Source organism: Anomalospiza imberbis, chromosome 21, assembly GCF_031753505.1.
Source record: "Anomalospiza imberbis isolate Cuckoo-Finch-1a 21T00152 chromosome 21, ASM3175350v1, whole genome shotgun sequence".
In the NCBI taxonomy this organism is placed as follows: Eukaryota; Metazoa; Chordata; class Aves; order Passeriformes; family Viduidae; genus Anomalospiza; species Anomalospiza imberbis.
This window is the reverse complement of record NC_089701.1, coordinates 1,420,025-1,440,252: the sequence shown is the minus strand read 5'-3', so window position 1 is coordinate 1,440,252 and position 20,228 is coordinate 1,420,025. Positions and strand designations below refer to the sequence as shown.

The 20,228-nt window shown below is 52.1% G+C and overlaps 2 protein-coding genes across 18 annotated transcripts in view; one reads left to right on the top strand and one right to left on the bottom strand.

Moving 5' to 3' along the window:
• Positions 1-9,798, top strand: part of CRB2 (crumbs cell polarity complex component 2) — a 55,750-nt gene extending 45,952 nt beyond the window's left edge. For 6 of the 8 annotated variants that reach the window (XM_068210923.1, XM_068210924.1, XM_068210925.1 and 3 more), the window contains 6 exons: positions 39-595; positions 1,420-1,585; positions 1,990-2,857; positions 3,657-3,773; positions 4,212-4,338; positions 6,246-6,873. In XM_068210923.1, the coding sequence (XP_068067024.1) occupies positions 39-595; positions 1,420-1,585; positions 1,990-2,857; positions 3,657-3,773; positions 4,212-4,338; positions 6,246-6,473 (2,063 nt within the window). In that variant the 3' untranslated portion in view covers positions 6,474-6,873. Of the gene's footprint in view, positions 1-38; positions 596-1,419; positions 1,586-1,989; positions 2,858-3,656; positions 3,774-4,211; positions 4,339-6,245; positions 6,874-7,279 lie in introns of those variants that run through there. The other 2 variants (XM_068210921.1, XM_068210920.1) reach the window with 2 other exon arrangements.
• Positions 9,799-9,959: 161 nt separating this feature from the next.
• DENND1A (DENN domain containing 1A) overlaps positions 9,960-20,228 on the bottom strand; it is a 155,608-nt gene continuing 145,339 nt past the window's right edge. For 5 of the 10 annotated variants that reach the window (XM_068210948.1, XM_068210949.1, XM_068210950.1 and 2 more), the window contains 3 exons: positions 19,713-19,801; positions 13,628-13,883; positions 9,960-12,780 (listed from right to left, as the gene is read on the bottom strand). In XM_068210948.1, the coding sequence (XP_068067049.1) occupies positions 11,494-12,780; positions 13,628-13,883; positions 19,713-19,801 (1,632 nt within the window). In that variant the 3' untranslated portion in view covers positions 9,960-11,493. Of the gene's footprint in view, positions 12,781-13,627; positions 13,884-16,176; positions 16,306-19,712; positions 19,802-20,228 lie in introns of all 10 variants that reach the window. The other 5 variants (XM_068210944.1, XM_068210946.1, XM_068210953.1 and 2 more) reach the window with 3 other exon arrangements.

The window sequence follows — 20,228 nt, the reverse complement described above, 5'->3', positions numbered from 1 at the left end:
TTATCTCTGTGCTGAAGCTTGTTTCTTTTCTCTTCCAGAGCGCCCAGCAGCAACATTTGGCCTAGAGAATTCCACCAGCTTTGCCTCTTTCATCCTTTCTGACAGCCTTGGTGCAGACTTCAACCTCTCCTTTTTCCTGCGGAGCCGGAAGCCCAATGGTTTGTTACTGCAGGTCTGCAATGGGCCAGGCCCCTGCCTCACCCTGTACCTCAGGGATGGCCAGCTGAGCGTAGAGATGTCACCTACGGACACCGTGACCTTTCCAGGGAATGTGGTTGATGGGAGAAGACATTTGATAGCCCTGTCTTTCCAAGGAGGCTCTGTTGGTGCCCTGCAGTCAGACACGTTTGTGGAGCTGGGGCAGCTGCCAGCACAAGCGCTGGGAGCCGGCTCTGAAGTGTTCATTGGGGGACACCCGAACCCCGACAGTGCTGAGCTGTGGGGAGGCTATTTCAAAGGCTGTTTGCAGGACATCCAACTCAACAGCCACCAGATACAGTTTTTCCAGGTGGAAAACAACAGTTTGCCAGAGGGACTCAACAGGACTCAAACTGGAAATCTTGTGAATGGCTGCATCTCTGATGACACCTGCAAGGTATGTGCTGTGTCGTGTTTGTCTCTGTGTGTGCAGGGGTTCATTGTAGTTCTGTTATTACACAAAAGCCTGACTGTTGCTGATACCAGAAAGAGGAGGTTTTGATGTACTGAACAACACAGGGTTCTCTGTGCCCCCACCTCACTGAATATGCTACCTATGATTTAAACACTGAGTTTTCTCAAGCTCCTCTGTAGTTTTTGTGGATTTAGGACTTGAGCGGTGGCTTTTGTGCTGCCCATCTCAACTTTGCTGAGCCCACATTGGTTCCAGACTCCCCTCCCTAACCTGTAATCTTGCCAGCCCCTCCCTTCATCCTGTTCCAATTGCACAACAACCTCTTCCCCAAGAATCTGCCATTTCAACAACATGTGCCCTTGGATCAGAGCCTGGCTCTCCTCTGTGCCACACCTGGTGATGGGGAGGCCATACCCCCTAATCTTGCTCTTCTTGCTTATGGTGCTCTGAAGTGTTGTCACGCCTGTGGTGTTAGGGGTGTCCTTCTGGTGACAGAACTTTGTGAGCTTCTTGGGAGCACCACAGTTTGTTTCATCCATTCCTCACCTGTGCTTTTGTGCCTTGTTCTTTGCCAGATTGCTGGAGTTCCTGTTGGTCAGTGCTGTGCACAGGGGGGAGCAGGGGCTCAGGAATTTCTTGTACAGAGACCCTTGTGCTTCCCTCACTGCTCTTGAGTAATTGTTCCATTTCCCTCCTTTTTTGATTCAAATGCTGCTTGTGCTCATCTTCAGCATCACAATTCTACCAAACTTTCTTAGACCTCAAGATGAATTACTCTGCCCCTAAATTCCCGTTTTGTTTTTCAGTCAGAGCCATGTCAGAATGGTGGCAGATGCATTGTCACTTGGAATGATTTCCATTGCCGCTGTCCAGCAAATTTCACTGGGAAGTTTTGTGAAGAGAAAGTCTGGTGTGAAAGTGACCCATGTCCTGAAGCCACCACCTGCATAGACGTTGTGGCAGGATATGTGTGTAAGTTCTGTTCTCCCGCTTGTGTGTTGGTAAAATCACCCCCCGCTCCCTGTCTATAATCAGCGTTCCCAGTTTGTGCTGTTGGAAACAATACGAACACATGCTGCAAGGAGGGCACGGAGTGCTGCCCAGGTACCTACTGCTGCAGGCAGCGTGGGCTCCCTGGGGTGTGACAGAGCATGGCTGAGGAGTACAAATTGCTGCCTAAGAGCTGCATATGATTACAGGAGGTGCAGCTGTAAACAGGAAGAGCTTTAAGGCTGCCAGCAGCTCGCCTGTAATCCTGCTCACACTAAGCTTAGGGGTTCTTAGGGAGAGAACCTGCCAGGGGTGTGCCATTGGTCTGGCTCAAACCCGACACCAACTGTCTTTGAAATCCCTCGTGCTCTCCCCTTTATTTATAGGTCTGGCTAATGCAACATTTAATAGTTATGCTGCCATAGAATTTACCACCAACACATCGGTGACCAGAACTCTGAGCAGCCTCCGCGTGGACTTCAGAACCAGAGATGAAGATGCTGTTTTGCTTCAGGCTGTGGAAGAGGTGGATTCCCTCCAGGTAGCCATTAAGAATTCCTCCCTGCTTGTTGACATCAGGAGTGGGAACAGCATTGAGGGTGTCAGCTTCCTGAGCCCGCAGCCCGTCACGGATGGGGCCTGGCACAGCGTCTCCGTGTCCATGGAGGATCCGGCCGCGCTCTCTTCCCGGTGGCTGCTCTGCTTGGATGGGTCAGTGAACGTGACTCTGCAGGGAAGCGCCGGCAACTTGGACTTCCTCAAGAACAACGCGTCGGTGGTTTTGGCTGAAAATTTCACCGGCTGCCTGGGCCGGGTGCAGATCGGGGGGATCTTCCTGCCCTTCCCGCCCCACCGGCCGTACCCGCAGGCCGAGCAGTTCCAGCGGGCCGGCCCGGGCAGTGTCCAGCTGGGCTGCTCCGGGGCCGACGTGTGCGCCTCCAGCCCCTGCCTCAACGCCGGCACCTGCGAGGACCTGTTCGACGCCTTCCGCTGCGGCTGCAGCGCGGGCTGGGCGGGGCAGCGCTGCGAGGCCAACATCGACGACTGCCAGCCCAGCCCCTGCGTCCACGGGGACTGCGTGGATGCCGTGGCAGACTTCCAGTGCGAGTGCTTCCGGGGCTTCATCGGGAAGAGGTGCGACATCAACGTGGACGACTGCGTGCGGCACCAGTGCCTGAACGGAGCCACGTGCGTCGATGGCGTTTACGGGTACTCCTGCAAGTGCCCCCCTCAGTACTCCGGGCCTCGCTGCGAGTAAGTGCTGGGGCTGCGTTCATGCAGGGGGCTGAGGAGCCTCCAGATAAACTGGACTTTTACTTTGGGACACTTTGGGAGAATTTTTTTTCGTTGGAAGCCTCTCGTAGGTAAAGAACCTAAGTTCTGCTGTGACTTGGAAGTTGCTGTCCAGGTCCAAACCCTCACTGACAGGGGTTCAGCCTTGTACAGGATAAGGATCCTTCCTTTTGGTGTGGGTATCCCCATTCTACCTTTCAGAGCTGTTTGAAGGGCACATACTCTGGCCTGTTGTCATTTCCCTCTAGCACTCCCCAAAATGTCCATCTTCTCTGTGACTTGATTCCCCTCTGCCATATTCCTGTGCCGATTTAAAACAAAACATCTTGTGCCAGTTCAAATGGAACACGGAGTTAAATACTGACATGGCTGCATTTCAGTTATCTGATCTATCCAGGATGATTTTCCTGCTGTTCCTGCTGCATGCTGGGACAGACAGTTACCTGGTACTGGCATTATCCTTCCTGGGGCCTGGCTGTACTGTTCCGGCAGTGTCCTGTCCCTGCCTGTGTTTTCATTAGCAAGAACAGGCGTGTCTGAGTACTGATAGAGCTGCTGTCTGTTCCCAGGGCATGACCCAAGGAACACTCTGATGTTACGGATGATTTCTATTTCCTTTTTCACTTACGTCAAACTCCTACCTAGAAATACCAAGGGCTGTGTTTATGACCCTTGCCAGCCCCATTCCCCCTGAGCCCCAGCATGCTCTGCCCTTCCCCAAAACCTGAGTGCTCTAAAGGCTGTCCCTTGTTCTCCCCAGGTGGCCGTTCCCCCCTCAGCAGTGTGGCAAGAACTTCACCTGCTTGAACGGTGGCAGGTGCATCACCGAGAGCTGGGGAGCCAACTGCTCCTGCAGGCCTGGCTTCACTGGGAGGAAGTAAGTGCTGCTTGGGGATCCAGTGCTCCAGTCCTGATCTAAGGGGGGGCAGAGCAGGGCCACTGCTTCACCCTCCTCCATGTCCTTGTGCCAGTCAAACAGCTGCCCCTGATGGGAACACGAGCTGTTGCTTGGAGCAGAGGGAGGCTTCAGATCATCCAGCTGCCAACACCAGTTTTTGCAGCGAGAACTGCTTCCAAGTTTTTTCAAGCACACTACCTGTGCTGGAGACCTGTGCTGGCCTCAGTCCCATAGAAACCGCAACAGGAGGGTTGGTGTGGACAGGGGAGAATTTCAAGTTGTTGGACTCCAGAGAAAGCACCTGGAGAAGCTGCAGTGGGCGCTTTTCAAAGAAAAGAGGCTTTTTTAGAGCGGATGCTGTTGTGTTCTGTGGCACGAGAATGTATATGACAATTCTAATACACTCTTCCTTTCCAGCTGTCAAATCAACATAAACGAGTGTGACCCGAACCCGTGCCAGAACGGGGGCACGTGCCAGGACTCTGAGAACAGATACGAGTGCGTGTGCAGCGCCAGCTACACCGGCGAGCGCTGCGACATCAACGTAAGCACCGCCGCCGCGGCTCTGCCTGTGCCTGCGCTCTGAGCGGGGCCTGCTGGGGCTCCTCTGCTCCTGTCCTGCCTAAAGTGCAGTCGGGGAATCCTGAATGGTTTTTTTTCTCTGCAGTGCTGCTGCTTATTGGTCTCCAGCATATAAACAACTGCAGTAAATATCTGCACTATCTGCATGTGCTGCCATATGGCTTTTGGGGCTGTCTCTGCACATCTCCATAGATTTCACAACTCTTTGGACAGAAATCCAACTCCTGCAGTTGACCCAAGTTCCTGGAGAGTGGAATTTCTTTTGGTGTTTTTTCTTGGATAAGAGTTACTAAACACCTTCCCTCTCCAAAGACGATCTGAGTAGAAATGGATGTTTGGAGAAGGGAAGTTGGATTAAGTCAGGCCAAGAAAGGTTCAGGTCTGTGTGAAAGAGCTGAGTCCTGTCCCTGAGCTGCTGCTGCCCCAGCCCAGCTGAGCCGTCCCCGTGTGCGTAATGCAAGTGTCTGGGGTGGGGCTGGGATCCTTCCTGGAGGGAGATGGGATCCGTACCCCCGCTTTCTCTGTGAAGCTGTTGCATGGACAGGCAGCTTTTTGGGTAACCTGGGAATGTACTAACCCATCCTGCATGGAAAGGGCTCTGTGCCAGGCGGGGTTTGCTGCTGTTGCTGTTACCCAGGGCTCTAATGCACGTGCCAAGGTCACCCTGACATTTCCAGTTTGCATGCACAGACTCCTTCAGGCATCTCTATCTCCTCTGGCCCAGGACACTTCTGTGGATTTCTTGTATTCATTTCCATCACCCTCCCCTTGCTTTTCTTCACTCTTTCCTTTCCCTCCTGCACAGCCAGGCCCCTGGTGGGGCAGGGAGGGCTGGGGATGGTGCTCGGCACCACCAGGGACAGCTGGAGCCGAGCTCCCTTTGCTCTCTCCTCCCACAGCAGCAGCTCCAGGGCTGCCCTGCTGGGCCCTCGTGGCGCAGGACTAACCCGCGTGGGCCGGAACTAACCCCGCACGGCGCTCGGGTTTGGACGGGCTCAGGGAATCCACCTGGACTTCAGGCACTTGAAAAGGGCAGAAGGGCTTCCGACGCCCTGGGAATGTTCCTTCTTTGCTCTGTGACATGAGCACAGACTGAATGGCATCCAAAACCTGTAAATAATGGAGCTTGAATTATTTTGGTGTTGGCTGTAAGGTGGCCGATGCCATTGTTAACAATAAGAAATATCTTATTTTTAAGCTTATTCTAATTTTAAAACTTTGTTTCATGACAAAAATTCCACAGTTGTTTTAGTTATGTTGTTGTCTTCCATGCCATCCTTGATTCCACCCGAATCTAGGGAATTCTCATTTCTCTCCTCAGTACTTGGGCTTTATACCATCTCCATCTCCCATCCATGTCCTGACCTCTTCAACATCTTCCCCTTCCTGCTGCAAGTTCTGCAGTTCTGTTTCACAGTTTAACAGCTTAATCAATTCTCTGCTTTGCCACTACAGGCATCACTGAACTTTTTTTTAGTATCATTCCCCTGCTTTTTGGGAATTTTTTTGGGGTTACTGAAAATCCACATTTCTCTGCATTAACTTTAAAGTGTTTTATTTGTTTTGTTTTGTTTTGGTTTTTTTTTAATTTGTTCTTTTGTTTTTTTTGGCAACACTGGTCACAACTTTGCCAGTGCCACCTGTGTATTTTAGTCTGATATTGATAAGAAGTCACCTTTAAAGACTCCCACTGTAGATGCTGAGTAAACTGGCATTTACATCTTAAGGAGCCGTCTCGCTGTGGAAAAGTGCTTTTTTTTTTTTGCTTTTCTTAAAACCTTTTTCCCTCACATCTGGCCATTTTGGTCAGTTATTGCAGTTATTGTAACCGCTGGGGTTTCATTGTCTCTCCGTTAATTTCTTTTACAGAAAGGGACTCCAGGTGCTCTCTTCCCCTCCCCACTAATTGAAGTAGCTGTCCCTGTAGGCTGTGGCTCTGTGCTGCTGCTCAGTATTGGTCTCATATTCATGGTTCTCACGGCAAGGAAGAGGCGCCAGTCCGAGGGGACCTACAGCCCGAGCCAGCAGGAGGTGGCAGGAGCTCGGCTGGAGATGGACAGTGTCCTAAAGGTGCCACCCGAAGAGCGCCTCATCTAGGCCCTGCCGTGCCCAGGACCTGCACCTGCGAGGTCTGCCTGGACCTGGAGCAGCGGCAGCTCCACCCCATCCCAGCTCCCCAGGGCCCGCTCACGAAGAACGGACGGCACGCGCGGGCAGCGGGGCCAGGGCACCGCTGCACACCAGTGGCTCCAGGGGAGCCTCTGCCCTGCCTCCTGCCCTGCCCCTCGCTCATCCCAGCAGGGGCTGAAGTGGCTCTGGCTCCTGTCCCCTCCCAGGCAGGAGAGGCACGTTCAATCTGCTTCCCAAGGCAGGGTGACCTGAGGCACCTGTGCACGTTCAGCTCCCTGAGTCCCACTCAGGAGCTGGGAAGGTCGTGGCTGGTTTGTGTATTCTGCTCTGGTTTTGTCAACAGCTGAAAAACATTCAAACTCTCTCAGCTCAGGTGTGTGAGGTTTTCAGTCTTCAACAGCAACAGCAGCTGTGACCTCCCTGTGACAGCCCAGTGTTACAGGGAATTGTCGGGAATGATCAAAATCCTTGTATAAATCAGTGTTGAATGCCATGGTGCTGTTAGACATTCCCATGGGTACCATGCAGGGAAGGGACAGGCAGGACTCCGGGGGTTTGGGCCACAGATGCTGGACTTGGGGTGTGCATGGAGGGGAGAGGGGAGCAGCAAAAGGGTCACCAGCCTCCTGTGCACTCCCTGGGCTCCGTGGGACAGGGAAGAGGGAGCTCCTGCCCTGCACCGCTGTCAGCACAGCGCAGCTGTGGGGGCTGAGGGGTGTGAAATGCAGCAGCGTCCTGGTGGAAGCTCTGAGTAACTCCCTGTTCTACCACAGCAGCGAGTGTGGGCGCACCTCAGCCACTCCTCCGTGGTGGGAGCAGTCGGGGCTGCGGGGGCTGCCCTGCTCCTCGCGCTGGTTGTAGCCACGGCGATTGCCATGAAGAGGAGGAGAGCGACTCAGGGAACCTACAGCCCGAGCCGGCAGGAGAAGGACGGGGCCCGAGTGGAAATGTGGAACGTGATCAAGATGCCCCCGACCGAGCGGCTGATCTGAGCCGGGGTCACGGAGCTGCCGCAGGCGCTGCCCGGGGCCGCGGGCCGGCGGGGACAGCTCTGCACGGCCTCGGGCACTGCCCGCTGGCACTGCCCCAGCGGGCTGCTCACTGCAGCTCATCCCACAAAGCGTTCCCAGCAAACTGCTCTGGCGGCGAAAGCGGCAGCGCTGGGGAGCAAAAACCCCACTGCTGAGGCCAGGGGAGGGAGCAGGGGCTGTGGCAGAAGGGGAATTAAACCACTGCATTCAGAAGTAACGTGAATAATAAGGTTTTTTCAAAAAGACACATACCTGCGGCTCCTCTGCAAGGTAAGCCAGGTGAGTGAGTGCTGGGAAATCCTTCCTAGAGCTGCTGCTGCCCTTCCAGCTGGGCCAGAGCTGGCGTGGCAGTAAGTCCCACTGGGCTGTGCTGGACACGGCTGCTGGAGCTTTCCCTGAGATTTAGACCAGACCACAGGAATATTTGACGTGCCTTTCTGATCCTGGGGTGCCAGTCACAGTTTAACCTTTGTGAAAGGAGAACGTTTCCATGTTGTTTGATCCAGCTCCACCACCCCCTGAGCAGCTCGGGCCATGGAACTGACCCTTGTGAGAGCCAGGGGCTGAGCATCAGGAGGTACTTGCTGGGGTGAGGAGGGGAGAAAGAAAGAGTTCTACAAGAGTTCTAGACGTGACCTCTCTGGACTGACAGGCTGGGGCTTGTTGTACAGGAGAGTGGAATTCAGCTAACCAGGCCGAAACGAGGGTTGGTGTAAGTGACACAGCATCCGATTTTCCACTGCACTAAAAAGGGGTTTGATTCTGTGGCTTCACTTCTCCTGTGTTAGTGTTTTAGCTGTTGAATGTGCTGTTTCTTCTTTAACATAATGTGGCAGAGGCTGTGGAAGGAAATGCAGCACAGCAGGCCAGGTAAGGTCTAAAGTCATTAGTGTTTCAGGATAATCACAACAACTATCAATAAGGAATATTTTAGAACAGTGTCTGCTTTTTAATCTCCAAAATACTATTAAAAATCAGGGTGGGAACCTGCCCTACTAGATCATTGCCACAAGAAAATGCTGTTTATTCGGGTCTGCTTTTGGATTTATTCTCTTTTCTACTGTAGCTGTAAATGTTTCTGTAATTCCATGCAAAGGGAGGGGCATGGAACTGCTGCTCACATCTGTTCGTTTAAGAACAGGTGTGTCTGTGTAAGAACAGGTCTCTGCAGCAGGCAGCTGCTGACAGAATGAAAATTTTAGAAAATAGAAAAGAACAGGAGTGGGAGACAGACAATATTTTGTCTGTAGGAGCACTTTCCCTCTAGCAGTGGAGGAGTCGAAGGTGTGAGCCCAGCTGTGTCCGGGAGGCAGCTGGAGCTGGCAGTGACAGAGATGCCCTGGCTGCAGGTGGGAGCCTGCGGCTCCTTTCCTCTGTTCCCGTCACCGGTTTGCTCTGGCCATTTGTCAGCTGCTCTTTCGGCAGGTCCAGCACTCTCACGAACAGGCAGTGGCACTGCCCGGTCCCCTTGTGGCAGTGGGGCTTTGGGAGCAGGGGAGGGCGTTTTCCTGTGCCTTCGTGCACAGGAGGCTCCAGGGCAGCAGAGCTGTGCCAGGACCGCGGGGCTGCTCGCCACAGACAGAAACTCCTCCCTGGGCCGGGGCCAGGGGCGTGGGGGCTCCTGGCAGGAGCAGGGGCAGGCACAGCCCCGGGGCCCTGTGCTGCCAGGCAAGGGCCGCTGTGCTTTCCTGCAGCCCGGGGCTGCAATAACCTCAGGGGGGCTCGGGGGTTTCTGCCACCTCTGTCCCAGCGCCCCAGGCAGGTCCTGCTCCTGCTTTTCCACTCCACTCCCGTGTGCCGTTTGCTCTGTGCAGACATCAGGCAGCAGAGGATCTGAAGAGCCCCCGTTCCTCCAGCCCGCGGGGTGCTGAACACCAGGCCGTGTTGCCAGAGCTCCCCGCGCTCCTGCAGTTCCCTGCAAGGTACAAATCCCTGGAGCCCCGGCAGGTCCGGCCGTGCCCCGGCAGCAGCTCCTCAGGGCTGCATGCCAAGCACCCAAAGCCAGTATTAGCAAAGCTGTTAAAATACTCTGTCAGTGTCTTGAGCATTTCTGCAAAATAATTTATGGAAGGTGTTTGTTTTTTTTCAATAATGAACTTAACTTACTTTTGATATTTAATTTTTGAATATATTTTTTCACAAAACTGGACTTGCTGTAGTTAATTATTATGATTCTGATTTCTTTTTTAATTGTAAATTTTATAATTTGTAAATAATTAGAATGTCCTTCAAAAGAATTTACAATAAAATTTGGTTAAAAACAGACCTGGTTGTTGACTTGTGACTGTTTTTCCCGAAGAACACCTTGCTGTCTGGATGGCTGCTCATGGTCTGTGCCACACCCCCTGCACAGCTGCAAACTTTGATGGCTCTTCACAGTTAAAGGATTCTGAACTCTATCAAATAAAATGGAACTGGTGTCTTAGACTTTAAATATTTTACTATTCAATACTAAACCCATCTGTCTTTCAACACAAAAAGAAAATACAAATCCAAGTGAATGGCTTGTCAGAGGAACAGCACTGTACAGAAACAGAATCTTCCTGGAATACTGTGGTCTTCCCAAAACCAGCAGCATTTCAGATATTATTTTTCTTTTGTACTGCCCAGACTCGAACACAGAGACAGCCATTCCCATTCCCCAGAGTAAGAAAACTTCCAAGATAACATGAATAAAATAGATACACTGGAAATCAGATAAAGCTTTCCAAGAATTTCCCCATGTGTCCAAGATGATTTCCTTTATCAAAGGCTCAGTGGTGATGTGATTCCCTCTGCGAGAGTGACAGGCTTTACACCAGAGTGCGCCCAGATACAAAACAAACCAAAAAAGCACCACGGAAGTGAAACAGAAATGATCAGAGACAGCAGCTTTCCTGGGATGCCGCGGCTCGTGTGAAATGTCTGCAGAACACAGAGGGGGCTCAGAACAGCCAGCTGAGCGTCCCCTGCCCTCGGTGCCTCGCGGGCCAGCCCGAGGCTCCAGCGAGGCCACAGAGCCCAGATGGCCCCTCCTGGACACCTGCCCTCAGCCCTCAGCACAGCGGCCTTCACCTGCACTCAGGAGCTGGGAACCTTGATACCCCACTTTTTTTCTCTTCTCTGTAATAATCAAGTAAGCTATTGTTACATTCCATTCATATACTGCAATTTATAATATTGATAGATACTATTAAGATACACATATATAAGAACTAGGATACTCTTTATGGCCTCTATTTTCTGATGCATTTAACAAAAACAAAGTCAAAAAAATGAAGACAATTGCTGGTGTTTCCAGTTTCCCAACAGAGATGCAGGACCAATCCCTGAGCAGCTGCTCTGTGCTGTGGTTTGCAGCCCTGTGACAACTCTGCCCTGGCTGCTGGTGTCCGGGGTGGGGGGAGTCAAAGGAGCCACCAAAGTCCATTTGACAGCACAGCTCCAGGAGTGGCTGGGGTTCAGTGAGCACAAGCAGAAACCAACCGACGAGTTCAGTGACTTGTGGGCTGCTTTGCTGCACTTTGCATGTGGGAACAAAACGTCGTATCGCTGCGTAATGCCAGAAAAACTGAGGCAGGAATGAACCCCAGCAGAGTGGGCTGTGTCATGCTCCAGGTGTGCCGAGGACTGAAAATACAGGGAGGGAGGAACTTGTGCGTCTGTAGTGCTGCCTGAAAAGCCGTGTGTGGAAATCCCAACCCAGCCCAACCCAACCCGCCTCCCCTCACGCTTTGGTCAGTGCAGGAGTGCCAGGGTTCAGTGGTGGGGAGTGAGAAAGCAGTGTCAGGGACTGGGACAGTGGGGGACTCTGACCTGTGGGCAAAAAGCTCTCGTGTTGAGTTGCAGCTCAGCGATGGTCCTGCAGCGGTCCTGGCTCAGCCTTCCTTAAAAGAAATGCTTGGTTTTATGCTGGCTCAAAAAAACCAAAAAATCCCTCTGTCACTTCCAAAAGGACACCAAGGCCATGGGGCACATCACTCAAAGGTTTCCCATCGCTTTCTGAGCTGCTCCACCTTACCTGGTGTGGGTGACACGTCCTGCTTGGTCTTTTTTAACAGATCTTCAAACGGATCTTTTGTCTCCTCTGATTTTGAGGACAGTAACACTGACTCCAAGCCCTTGGCTGGCCTGGCGGGGACCAGAGGGGGTTCACTGGCCAGAAGAGCCAGGGCTTGTTTGGGATCTACCTTTGTGCTGGGCTGGCCCACCTGTAACGTTCGGGGTTTGGAGGGACCACCCAGACACGCTGGCTGGAGGGAGCTGGTGGGAGAAGGGCTGTGGCTCTGCAGGAGCAAGGGGCCAGCTGCTGGCACAGCTAGAGCCTGGCTGAACAGGTTTGGCATGGAGAGTGTGGCCATGTGGGGCTGAGGTCTCTGAGGCGGGTAGAAGCCGGCAGTGGGGGCTATGAAGCTGGAGCTGTACGCGTGACCTAAGGAGGGGGTAAAGGAGCCCCTCGGGGGCCTGACCAGGGACACTGGAAGGGCTCCTGGCAGTGTCTGGGTGAACGGATTCGGGGAGGGCTGTAGAAAAGGCGCTGGAGCTGGGGCAGGATAGCCAAGGGGCTGGGCAAACGGTGCAGCTGGAGGAGGCACAAAGTCACTTGGCAGGGCGCCGAAGGCGGGCGCGGGGGCCGAGCCCTGCGGGGCCCTGCCCGGCCAGGCCGCGGTTCTCAGCGGGTCCAGCAGGCTCAGCAGGAGCTCGCTCTCGCTACCTGCACCTTCCGCCGTCACCCGCACGGGCTGCAGCATCTCAGCACTGCCGGCCGCAGCGCACAGCAGCTGCGACGGGTGACAGGAGGCATTTACAGACTGCTGCGTTTCGGGGTCTAAGGACACATTCCCAGCCCCAAAGGGCTCTGGGATAAGATCTGAAACCAAGTGGCTGCGCCCGTGAGGGGTGAGGATTTCTGCTGACCCAGCTGGAGCCTGGTGCTTGGAAGCCCTGGGTGCTGGCGGTGGCGGCACGATCCCCAGTTCTGGAGTCTTTCTTCCCTGTGGCCTAGGAATGGTTATGTTCCCTTGAATGGCAGGATTGGATTCTTCCTTTTCTGCAGGAGCCAGACCACCGTCTCTGCTCTGGGGTCTCCTGGTGATGGGGGGCACGTTACTCAGGGCAGCCAAGGGTCTTTCAGGTGAGCTTTGGGAATATTTGGTGGGAATAGCCATATCATCATGGCCCATACTCCACAGCTTGTTGTAAGGGTGGGACAGCTTCATGCTTGGCACAATCCTGTTCCTCTCGGACACACCAAGATCCATTCTCTGCAAGAGAGCAAAACAAACATTAACTCTTACTGATGTCCTCACAAGACAGAGCAGGAAGTGAGTTCAGGCTGCTGTGAGGGAAGAGGATCTGTCCCCAGGCTGCCAGCAGTGCAGAGGGACAACAGCCTGTGGCCAGGAAGGACAGACAGACACCAGCCAGGACTCTGCAGCTCCAGTTCCAGCTCTGCCACCATGGGGTTGCTCAGCTGGGACATGTTGTGCATCTGTCACAGCCCAGTAAGGAGCACACACCTGTGTCCAAGGCACAGAAGCTGAGAAGCCCTAACTGCTGCAGGGAATAAGCTGACAAATGAAAGATCTAAATGTAACACTAAAATCAACATTATTATAAGGCAGAAATGACATTTGCTTCTTTAATGTCAGATGAAGATCTTGGAGTCTGCTTTAGTTTAACACTTTCTGAGCTAGGGTCCTTCATAGACAATCTCGTTTCTTCAGAGGGGGATTGTTCAAATGATGCTTAGATCAAAATAGCCAGATTAAAAGAAAAAAAAGTTTGGAGGGGACCTGAAAATTATCAACTATTCATTCTCACTGCCGGCCATCAACTTCAAAGATAACTGTGTGTGACAGCCACTGGACAAACAGATTCTGAGAACAGGGCAAATATCCCCTCCTTCAGAAGCAAAGGCTTCAAAGAGTTATCACTGAGTCCTGTTTAAGCCATTTCTTAATTCAGAAATTAATTTTGAAACACATAGGTAAATCCCTGGAAAACAGATGATGATGATGATGACGATGATTACTAGGATCTACCCAATAATATGACCAAGATCCTCAGAATGAACTCTGTGCCACCCCCAGGGCACGGGAAGCCCCTGACCTGGTATTCAAAGGAGCAGCGCTGCTCTGCCTCCTCCTTGGGTGTCCGCAGGTCCTCCAGGCTCTTGGCCTGGCTGAGGGGCTGGGGCTGGGCTCCTACTTCCAAGCTGGGGAAGATGTCTTCCAGGAGGTTGACTTCTGAGGCCTTGCTGGAGAGCAGAGGGCTCGGGGGCAGCGGCTCTCTCGCTTTCTCTGGGCTGCCCACGTCCTCCCCATCGGCACTGTCCGACTCCTTCAGCGCCCGGTACGGCTGAGGCCTGGCACAGAACCAAAAATCACATTGCAAATGACCGTATTTCTAATTCTTTGTTTTGAACACGGTTTCCTAAGGAGCCGGATGAGTTACAAAGAGCTCCCCAGTGGCAAATATAGCTCAGAGAGCCCTCCATGCAGAGCAGGCTGTGAGCAGTGCCTGAGGGCAGGAGCACATGCAGAAGGGGACCTGGCACCCGAGGGTGCTCGGAAGGGCAAGAGCCGAGTGGGAAGTGCTCAGAGGAAAGCTGTGGTCATGCAGGCACAGCCAGGCCGAGGAGGGAGCTCTCAGAGCAGGGATAATGGGGTACCAGCTCCCCATGCTGACTGTCTGGGCTCCCCTCGGGCTGGGCACAGCCTCTGCACCCCGTGTTGGCAGGCTCTGACATCCTCTGGCTTCGAGCTAACTCAGCACACAACACAACTCAGTGTTTTCCTGCAATAATTGGGAACACTGCGCAGGTTCCAATGATTTCATTGGTGTCATCTCATCAAGAAACACCACAATCCATTATGGAGACACCTCCTTTACATTACCAGCCGAGGCTGAGTTAGCAGGATGTTTCTCTTGCACATACCTCAGCAAAAAATGGAACCAGCACATTTGCATTTTGGTGTGTGTACGGAGAACAGCAGCACGATGTGCATCCAATTAATAACAAGTGCCAGACATGGCTGTGGGGATTGGCACTTGACTGGCAGCCAGTTGTACTGTGGCATTTAAACAAGCTTTCAATTAAAAGAAAATATTTGTGAGACCTGCAAAAACACATCCTATGGAGGAAGCCTTCTCCCCTTTCCATATTTTATCATAATACATCTATATCATGCAAATTCAGAGAGCCCAGCTTGCTTCCCTCCCCAGCACACACAGAGCAGGCACTGAGCCTTGCATCAGGACAGGGACACTGCAGGTACAGGGCAGACAGTGCCAGCACATGGCCTCAGGGCAGGGAGCTCACAAACCTCGGTGGCTTCAGTCGCACATCACTGTGGGTCGCACTGCAACCCCCCAAGGGATATCTGAAAACTAAACTGGTCTCCTCCACCCCAAACATGAGCGTGGCAACATTTTCTGGCCCTTTCCTACTGATCCTCCCCATCCCACCTGCCTGCAGTCAGATCTCTTCCCTGTCAGCCTCTGAACCTGTGTCTGCAGCACACAATGGATTTTAGCAACTGCAGACCTCTCCGTCACTCTGGCAGCCTCCTTCTCCAGCCTGGTCTTACCCAGCTGTGGCTGCCAGGCTTCAGCTGCTCACCTGTGACTGGGCATCATCCATCTCCCAGGCCTGAACTGCCTGGATGTGGCATCATGTGGATTTCTGAAGCAGCAGTGCACAGTACCCTGGCCCCTCTTCCTACAGGTTCTGGTCAAATCAGGGGCCGCATTGTTAAAAGAATGAGTGCAACTCCATGCAATTTATCTACCTTTCATCCTCTAGAAATCCTCAAGCAGGCGAGGTTCGGAAATAACAAATCCTCTGCTGACATTCAGTGAGGGCTCAGCTCAGAGTTGCCTGCTGGGATTGGGATATTCAAATAGGCAGCAAGAGGGATTTAGTGCAGCTGAGCCCACAGCTGGCAGGGCTCCCCTCACCTCACACGGGCACCCTGGGCAGGCTGTGCTTCTTCCCCGACCACAGGCACCGTGGGCAGGGGCAGAACCCTCCAGGCCCAGCACCAATGAGCAGTTCTGGCCCAGCTGCTCAACACCGTCTTTCAAGACAGAGTTACAGAGGCTTGGGAAGGTACAAGTTACCAATTCAAAAGCTGGATACAAATAGACCAAACAAGCTTCCTGCTTCTGGTATAATGGTCAGACTGTACTCCATGCCCTCAGAGGACACCTGCAGGGATGTGATACCTGGCAGAGCAGACAGGCTGGGATCAAACAGGTGACACTGCAAAAGGCTGGTAACTGCACTGGAACAAGGCTCACAGGACAACCCAAAAGCACAGTAACACCACACAAGAATGAACGGTGAAAGGACATTGGACAGGAGCACAAGCAGCATGTTGGAACAAAGGACAAACGGAAGGGTGACATCCCACAGAGCTCGAGTCGATGGAAGCCCATAGGCTGTGTGGTGCTGCAGTGTTTCATGCAGGAGGATGCTTTTTCATGCTGCTCAACATCAAGACAAACAAGCAGGAGAAATGTTGGTCATTCATCAAGCACTGTACAGAGACCCCAGGAGCATTTCCAAAATCCCAGTACAGGAGCACATGCCCTGAGCAATGCAAACCCCACTGTTCGAAACTGGCATGAACACAGCAAAAGAGTAAAGGATAGACCATTCGAAAGGAGCAGAGAAGAAAAAGTTTTCAGAGAAGCCAGAGACAGGATCCTCTTCCTGCTGAAATTCATCATCAGAGGAGTCCTCAGAGAGGAAGACTGTATAGTGTCGCATGGGCTTTACGAGGCTGGGGAACAGGAAGAGAAAAGGAAGTTATTGAGTCACAGTGACAGCTCCTGAGGGGAGAAACCAGGGGCTCCGGAGACCCAGACCATCCTGACCCCGACTGACTGCACAGCAGAGAGCTCGGCAGGGAACGCTGAGCTCTGCTGCCCAGGCACTGAACACAGCCCCTGTGCCCAGGGCAGGACACCGTGGGGTGCCCAAGGGAAGGGACTGCAGCCACCCACAGCGCAGGGGACAATACAGAAACCCCCTTTCCCCACCATGTTCCCTACAGAGCTGGGCACCCATCTGCTCTTCAGACAGCTCTGCCCCTCAGGCTCTCTGAGCTCTGACAAACATTAGATCTCCCTCTCTGCTTTACAGACATTTAGTCTGATGCACAAGAGGAGCTGACTCCAGGGCACCAGTTCCTACTTGTATCTATTTTTCACATTTGAAACTGCTTCAGTCTAGAATAAAACCTAAGCTGTCCAAGGATTGGTATGAAATGCAGTTTGTCAAGTAAGGTTCATATGTTCCTTTCCTCAGCAGTTAACTGAGAATCAGTTCTTAAAGATTAGGGCAGGAAAAGAGAAGGTGGATGCTGCAACCAACAGCCCAAGATGGCCCGAGCTGCGACTGGCAGTGAATGTTTACTCACAGTCAGGTTAGAGGTAATTAATAAAAGGTCTCTAACAGGTCTGCATTATTCCAGTTAAAGCCAGTGCATTGCTTTCTTTCCCTCTCCTTCTGTAACAGGTATCACGGGGAAGCAGGCCCCCGGCGCTGCCAGCCGCTCCGGTAAATCCCGTGTCGGCCCCGGAGCCGCGCGGACGGGACGCGCTCCACGGCGCCGGCAGCAGCGCGGAGCGGGGGCTCCGTTTTAATGAGGAAGATCTGCATCTCGGGAGCTTTTTTCATGTGTCAGGATGCATGGACAAATCAGCAGCACATCACGCTGGCCAAAAATGAAATGCTGACAAATGTAGATATTTCAAATTTAATTGACACCTAAATGTACTTGAGATAGAAAAAAAAATATAGAAAATGGGAGTGCAGGATATGGGAATTAGTAAGGGGAATTCTGTAATAATTTTAAAGGATATTCTGCTTATAAGAAAATTAATTTAGTTTATTTTATTATGGTATTGCTTTTTCCTGAATAGAGATTATGGTACAAAGGGGTGTATGGAATTGTCATTATTCTCCCAAAAGGGCTCCTCAGATTTGAGGAAGAATTTTTTTTTTTTAACGCAGAGAATGAGGGATCTGGATGCACGGGCTTTTTCTCGCCGCTATGCGATAGGAGGCTTGGGACTGAGGGCATTACCTGGCAACTGTGACCACAGCACAGGCCCACGCTGGAACTCCTTCCTGCACAACCTGCACGCTCAGTGTCAGAGCTCCCGGCTTGCCGAGGCCACGGAGAGCCTTCAGTGCCCCCGGGCGCTGCGCGGCGGGGCCCTGAGAGCCCGGGTCCAGCTGGCGCTGCCCGTGCGCCGGTGCCATCCCACACTGCCCCGCCGAGCTCATCCCGAACCGCGGGCAGTGCCCGCCGGGGCGCTGCCGGAGCCAGGCGTGCAGAGCTCCTGTGCAGAGCTCCTGTGCCGAGCCCTGGGGCTGCTGCAGGCCCACAGTGACCTGTCCCAGCACGGGCTGCTGCCCCAGCTCGTGCAAACACGCGGGCTTAACGAGAGATGTGAGCCACGGTTTGGCTGCGCTCTGCAGCCACTGCTCCTGATGCCCTGTGCTTTAACTGAACACTGATTAGAAAATGGGCACAGACATCCCCACGGCAATGATTTCTTTTACTCACATAAAAAGAATTAACTTATGTAACTAAACATAAATTCCCTAACCTTCAATGCTACCAGGTAAAACAATGGGAAACTTATTTTACGGTGTTTTCACTGATTCTAGTGCTATCCAAGAGAGAGAAAAGAGTGAGTTTTTTAAAGAGATAACACTTCTCTTGTTTCCATTTCAGAACACTTATACAAAGATTACTTCTTACTGTGACAGAAAAAAGAAAGTTTGTGGGAAACATCATGAAAATTCTGTATTGTGTGAAAGCAGCTGAGCTGTAAAGACTCACTAAAACTAGCAGCAATAAACTAGACCCAAATAAAATAATTAAAGTACAATATATTTCCAGCATAGGTACAATGTTTACCATTCATGTTTATGTTTATCTGCTGTCTGATAGTGGCAGGAATTGAAGATACACCTTAGCAGAGCGCAGTATTGGGATGTCAGCAGCTTTTGAACCCAAACATGCAGAATCCTCCATAGGAACACACATAAATGTTAAATGGATTCAATTATCCTCCACCTAAATGCAGTGACTCATCAGATTAAATATTAAGAAAATGCTTTAGTTTAAAAATCCCCACAACCTCTGTGCAGGGCCAGCACGGCCCTTTGCAGGAGCTGCATCTGCTCCACAAGAGGGCAACCAAATTCCACTGTAAAATGGACCAATACTCCTGTACAAGGGAGAATTCACCGTTCAGTTTAGGCCAAAGCCAGAGTCTGCCCCTACCCCGGCGTGGCTGGAGAGAGCTATCCATGCACTGATGTCCCTCCAGTACGTTTGGGCTGTGCTGGCAAGTTCAGAACATCCACAGTTCAATGCATCTACAGCCCAGAACATCCATTCCCAGGCCAGGGTCACCCCTGAGGGGCCATTGCTAACTCCACTCTGGCACCGGCAGGAATCTGCAACACACACCCCTTGTTGTCTTCGCAAAAATCCCTGGACAAGTGACATCAGCGAAAGTGCCTGAAAAAGCCTCCCCGAGGCAACAGAACATGCCCGTACTGGTATGCACAAGTGAGACACTGGAAACCAGCACCTTTTGTCCAGGAGCAGTGGGCTGCAGCAGCACAGACGATTTGGAACATTCCCCCTTCCCTGGCACAGCTAAAGGGGATAAATTTGCTGGTACTGTGCAAAGTGAAGCCCTACAAGCCCTCACCACACAGCTCACACAGACATCACAATCCTGTTAATGTGTGCTAGAGTCAGACACAGCCCCTTCTGCCATCACTGTCAAATAAACAGTTCTGCACCCTCCAGCTACAGCCTGGCAAGAACACTGCATCTGCAGGGCCGGAACTGACAACTTCCTCGAAAGAAAAGCGCAAAACAAAACAGCAAAGAAATTAACAAACCTCCAAAACCTGAACATTTCTACTGAAGAGGCTGATCACAGTATGTGTAACTTGGCAAACCATAATTTTTCCATAAGCAAACTTTGGTTACTTGATTTTTCACGCTTCCCCTACAATGTTCCAAAATTAAAAAAAAAAAAAATTCTTAGTTAAAAACTAACTTTGATCTGTAGTATTTTTCATGTCTCCTTTGGCGAGCCCCAGGTCTGAACACACTGATGCAAGCGGAGAGAAGCAGAGCAGCACAGTACTTACTGTTCTGGGCTGGGAACTGAGGTCCTCCGGCCCTCCACACCGATGTTGCTCTTGGGCCTCTTGACCACATGAGGTCTTGGGGGGCGAACCTGTGACATGCACACAGACATCTCATCAAACACCGCCCCTGATCCAGCAGCAGGCACAGACAACACATGGACAGCCACCAGGGTCCTACAGGGATCTTCCACCGGGCCTGGCTTAGGCTTTTGTGCCACAACAATGTTCCACGAGTGTGGCTACATCAGTGACTCTAAAGGATGAACAGAAACCACCTGGCCATGTGGTTTATATAAACCATATGAACCACGACTTGCAAGTGAATTGCAAATGAAACATACATGCTTGTCACCGTTTGCTATTTGCCCTCTCCTGTTTGGTACGGCTGAATTTCAGAGAAAGATTCCCTAAGAGTGAGCTTCCCCGAGCAGTCAGTGGTGAGAGAAAAGCTGGGAATGTCCGTGTGCTCTGGACATTGCCCTGGCAGTGGGGCTCAGCTCTGACACCGTCGCCCTT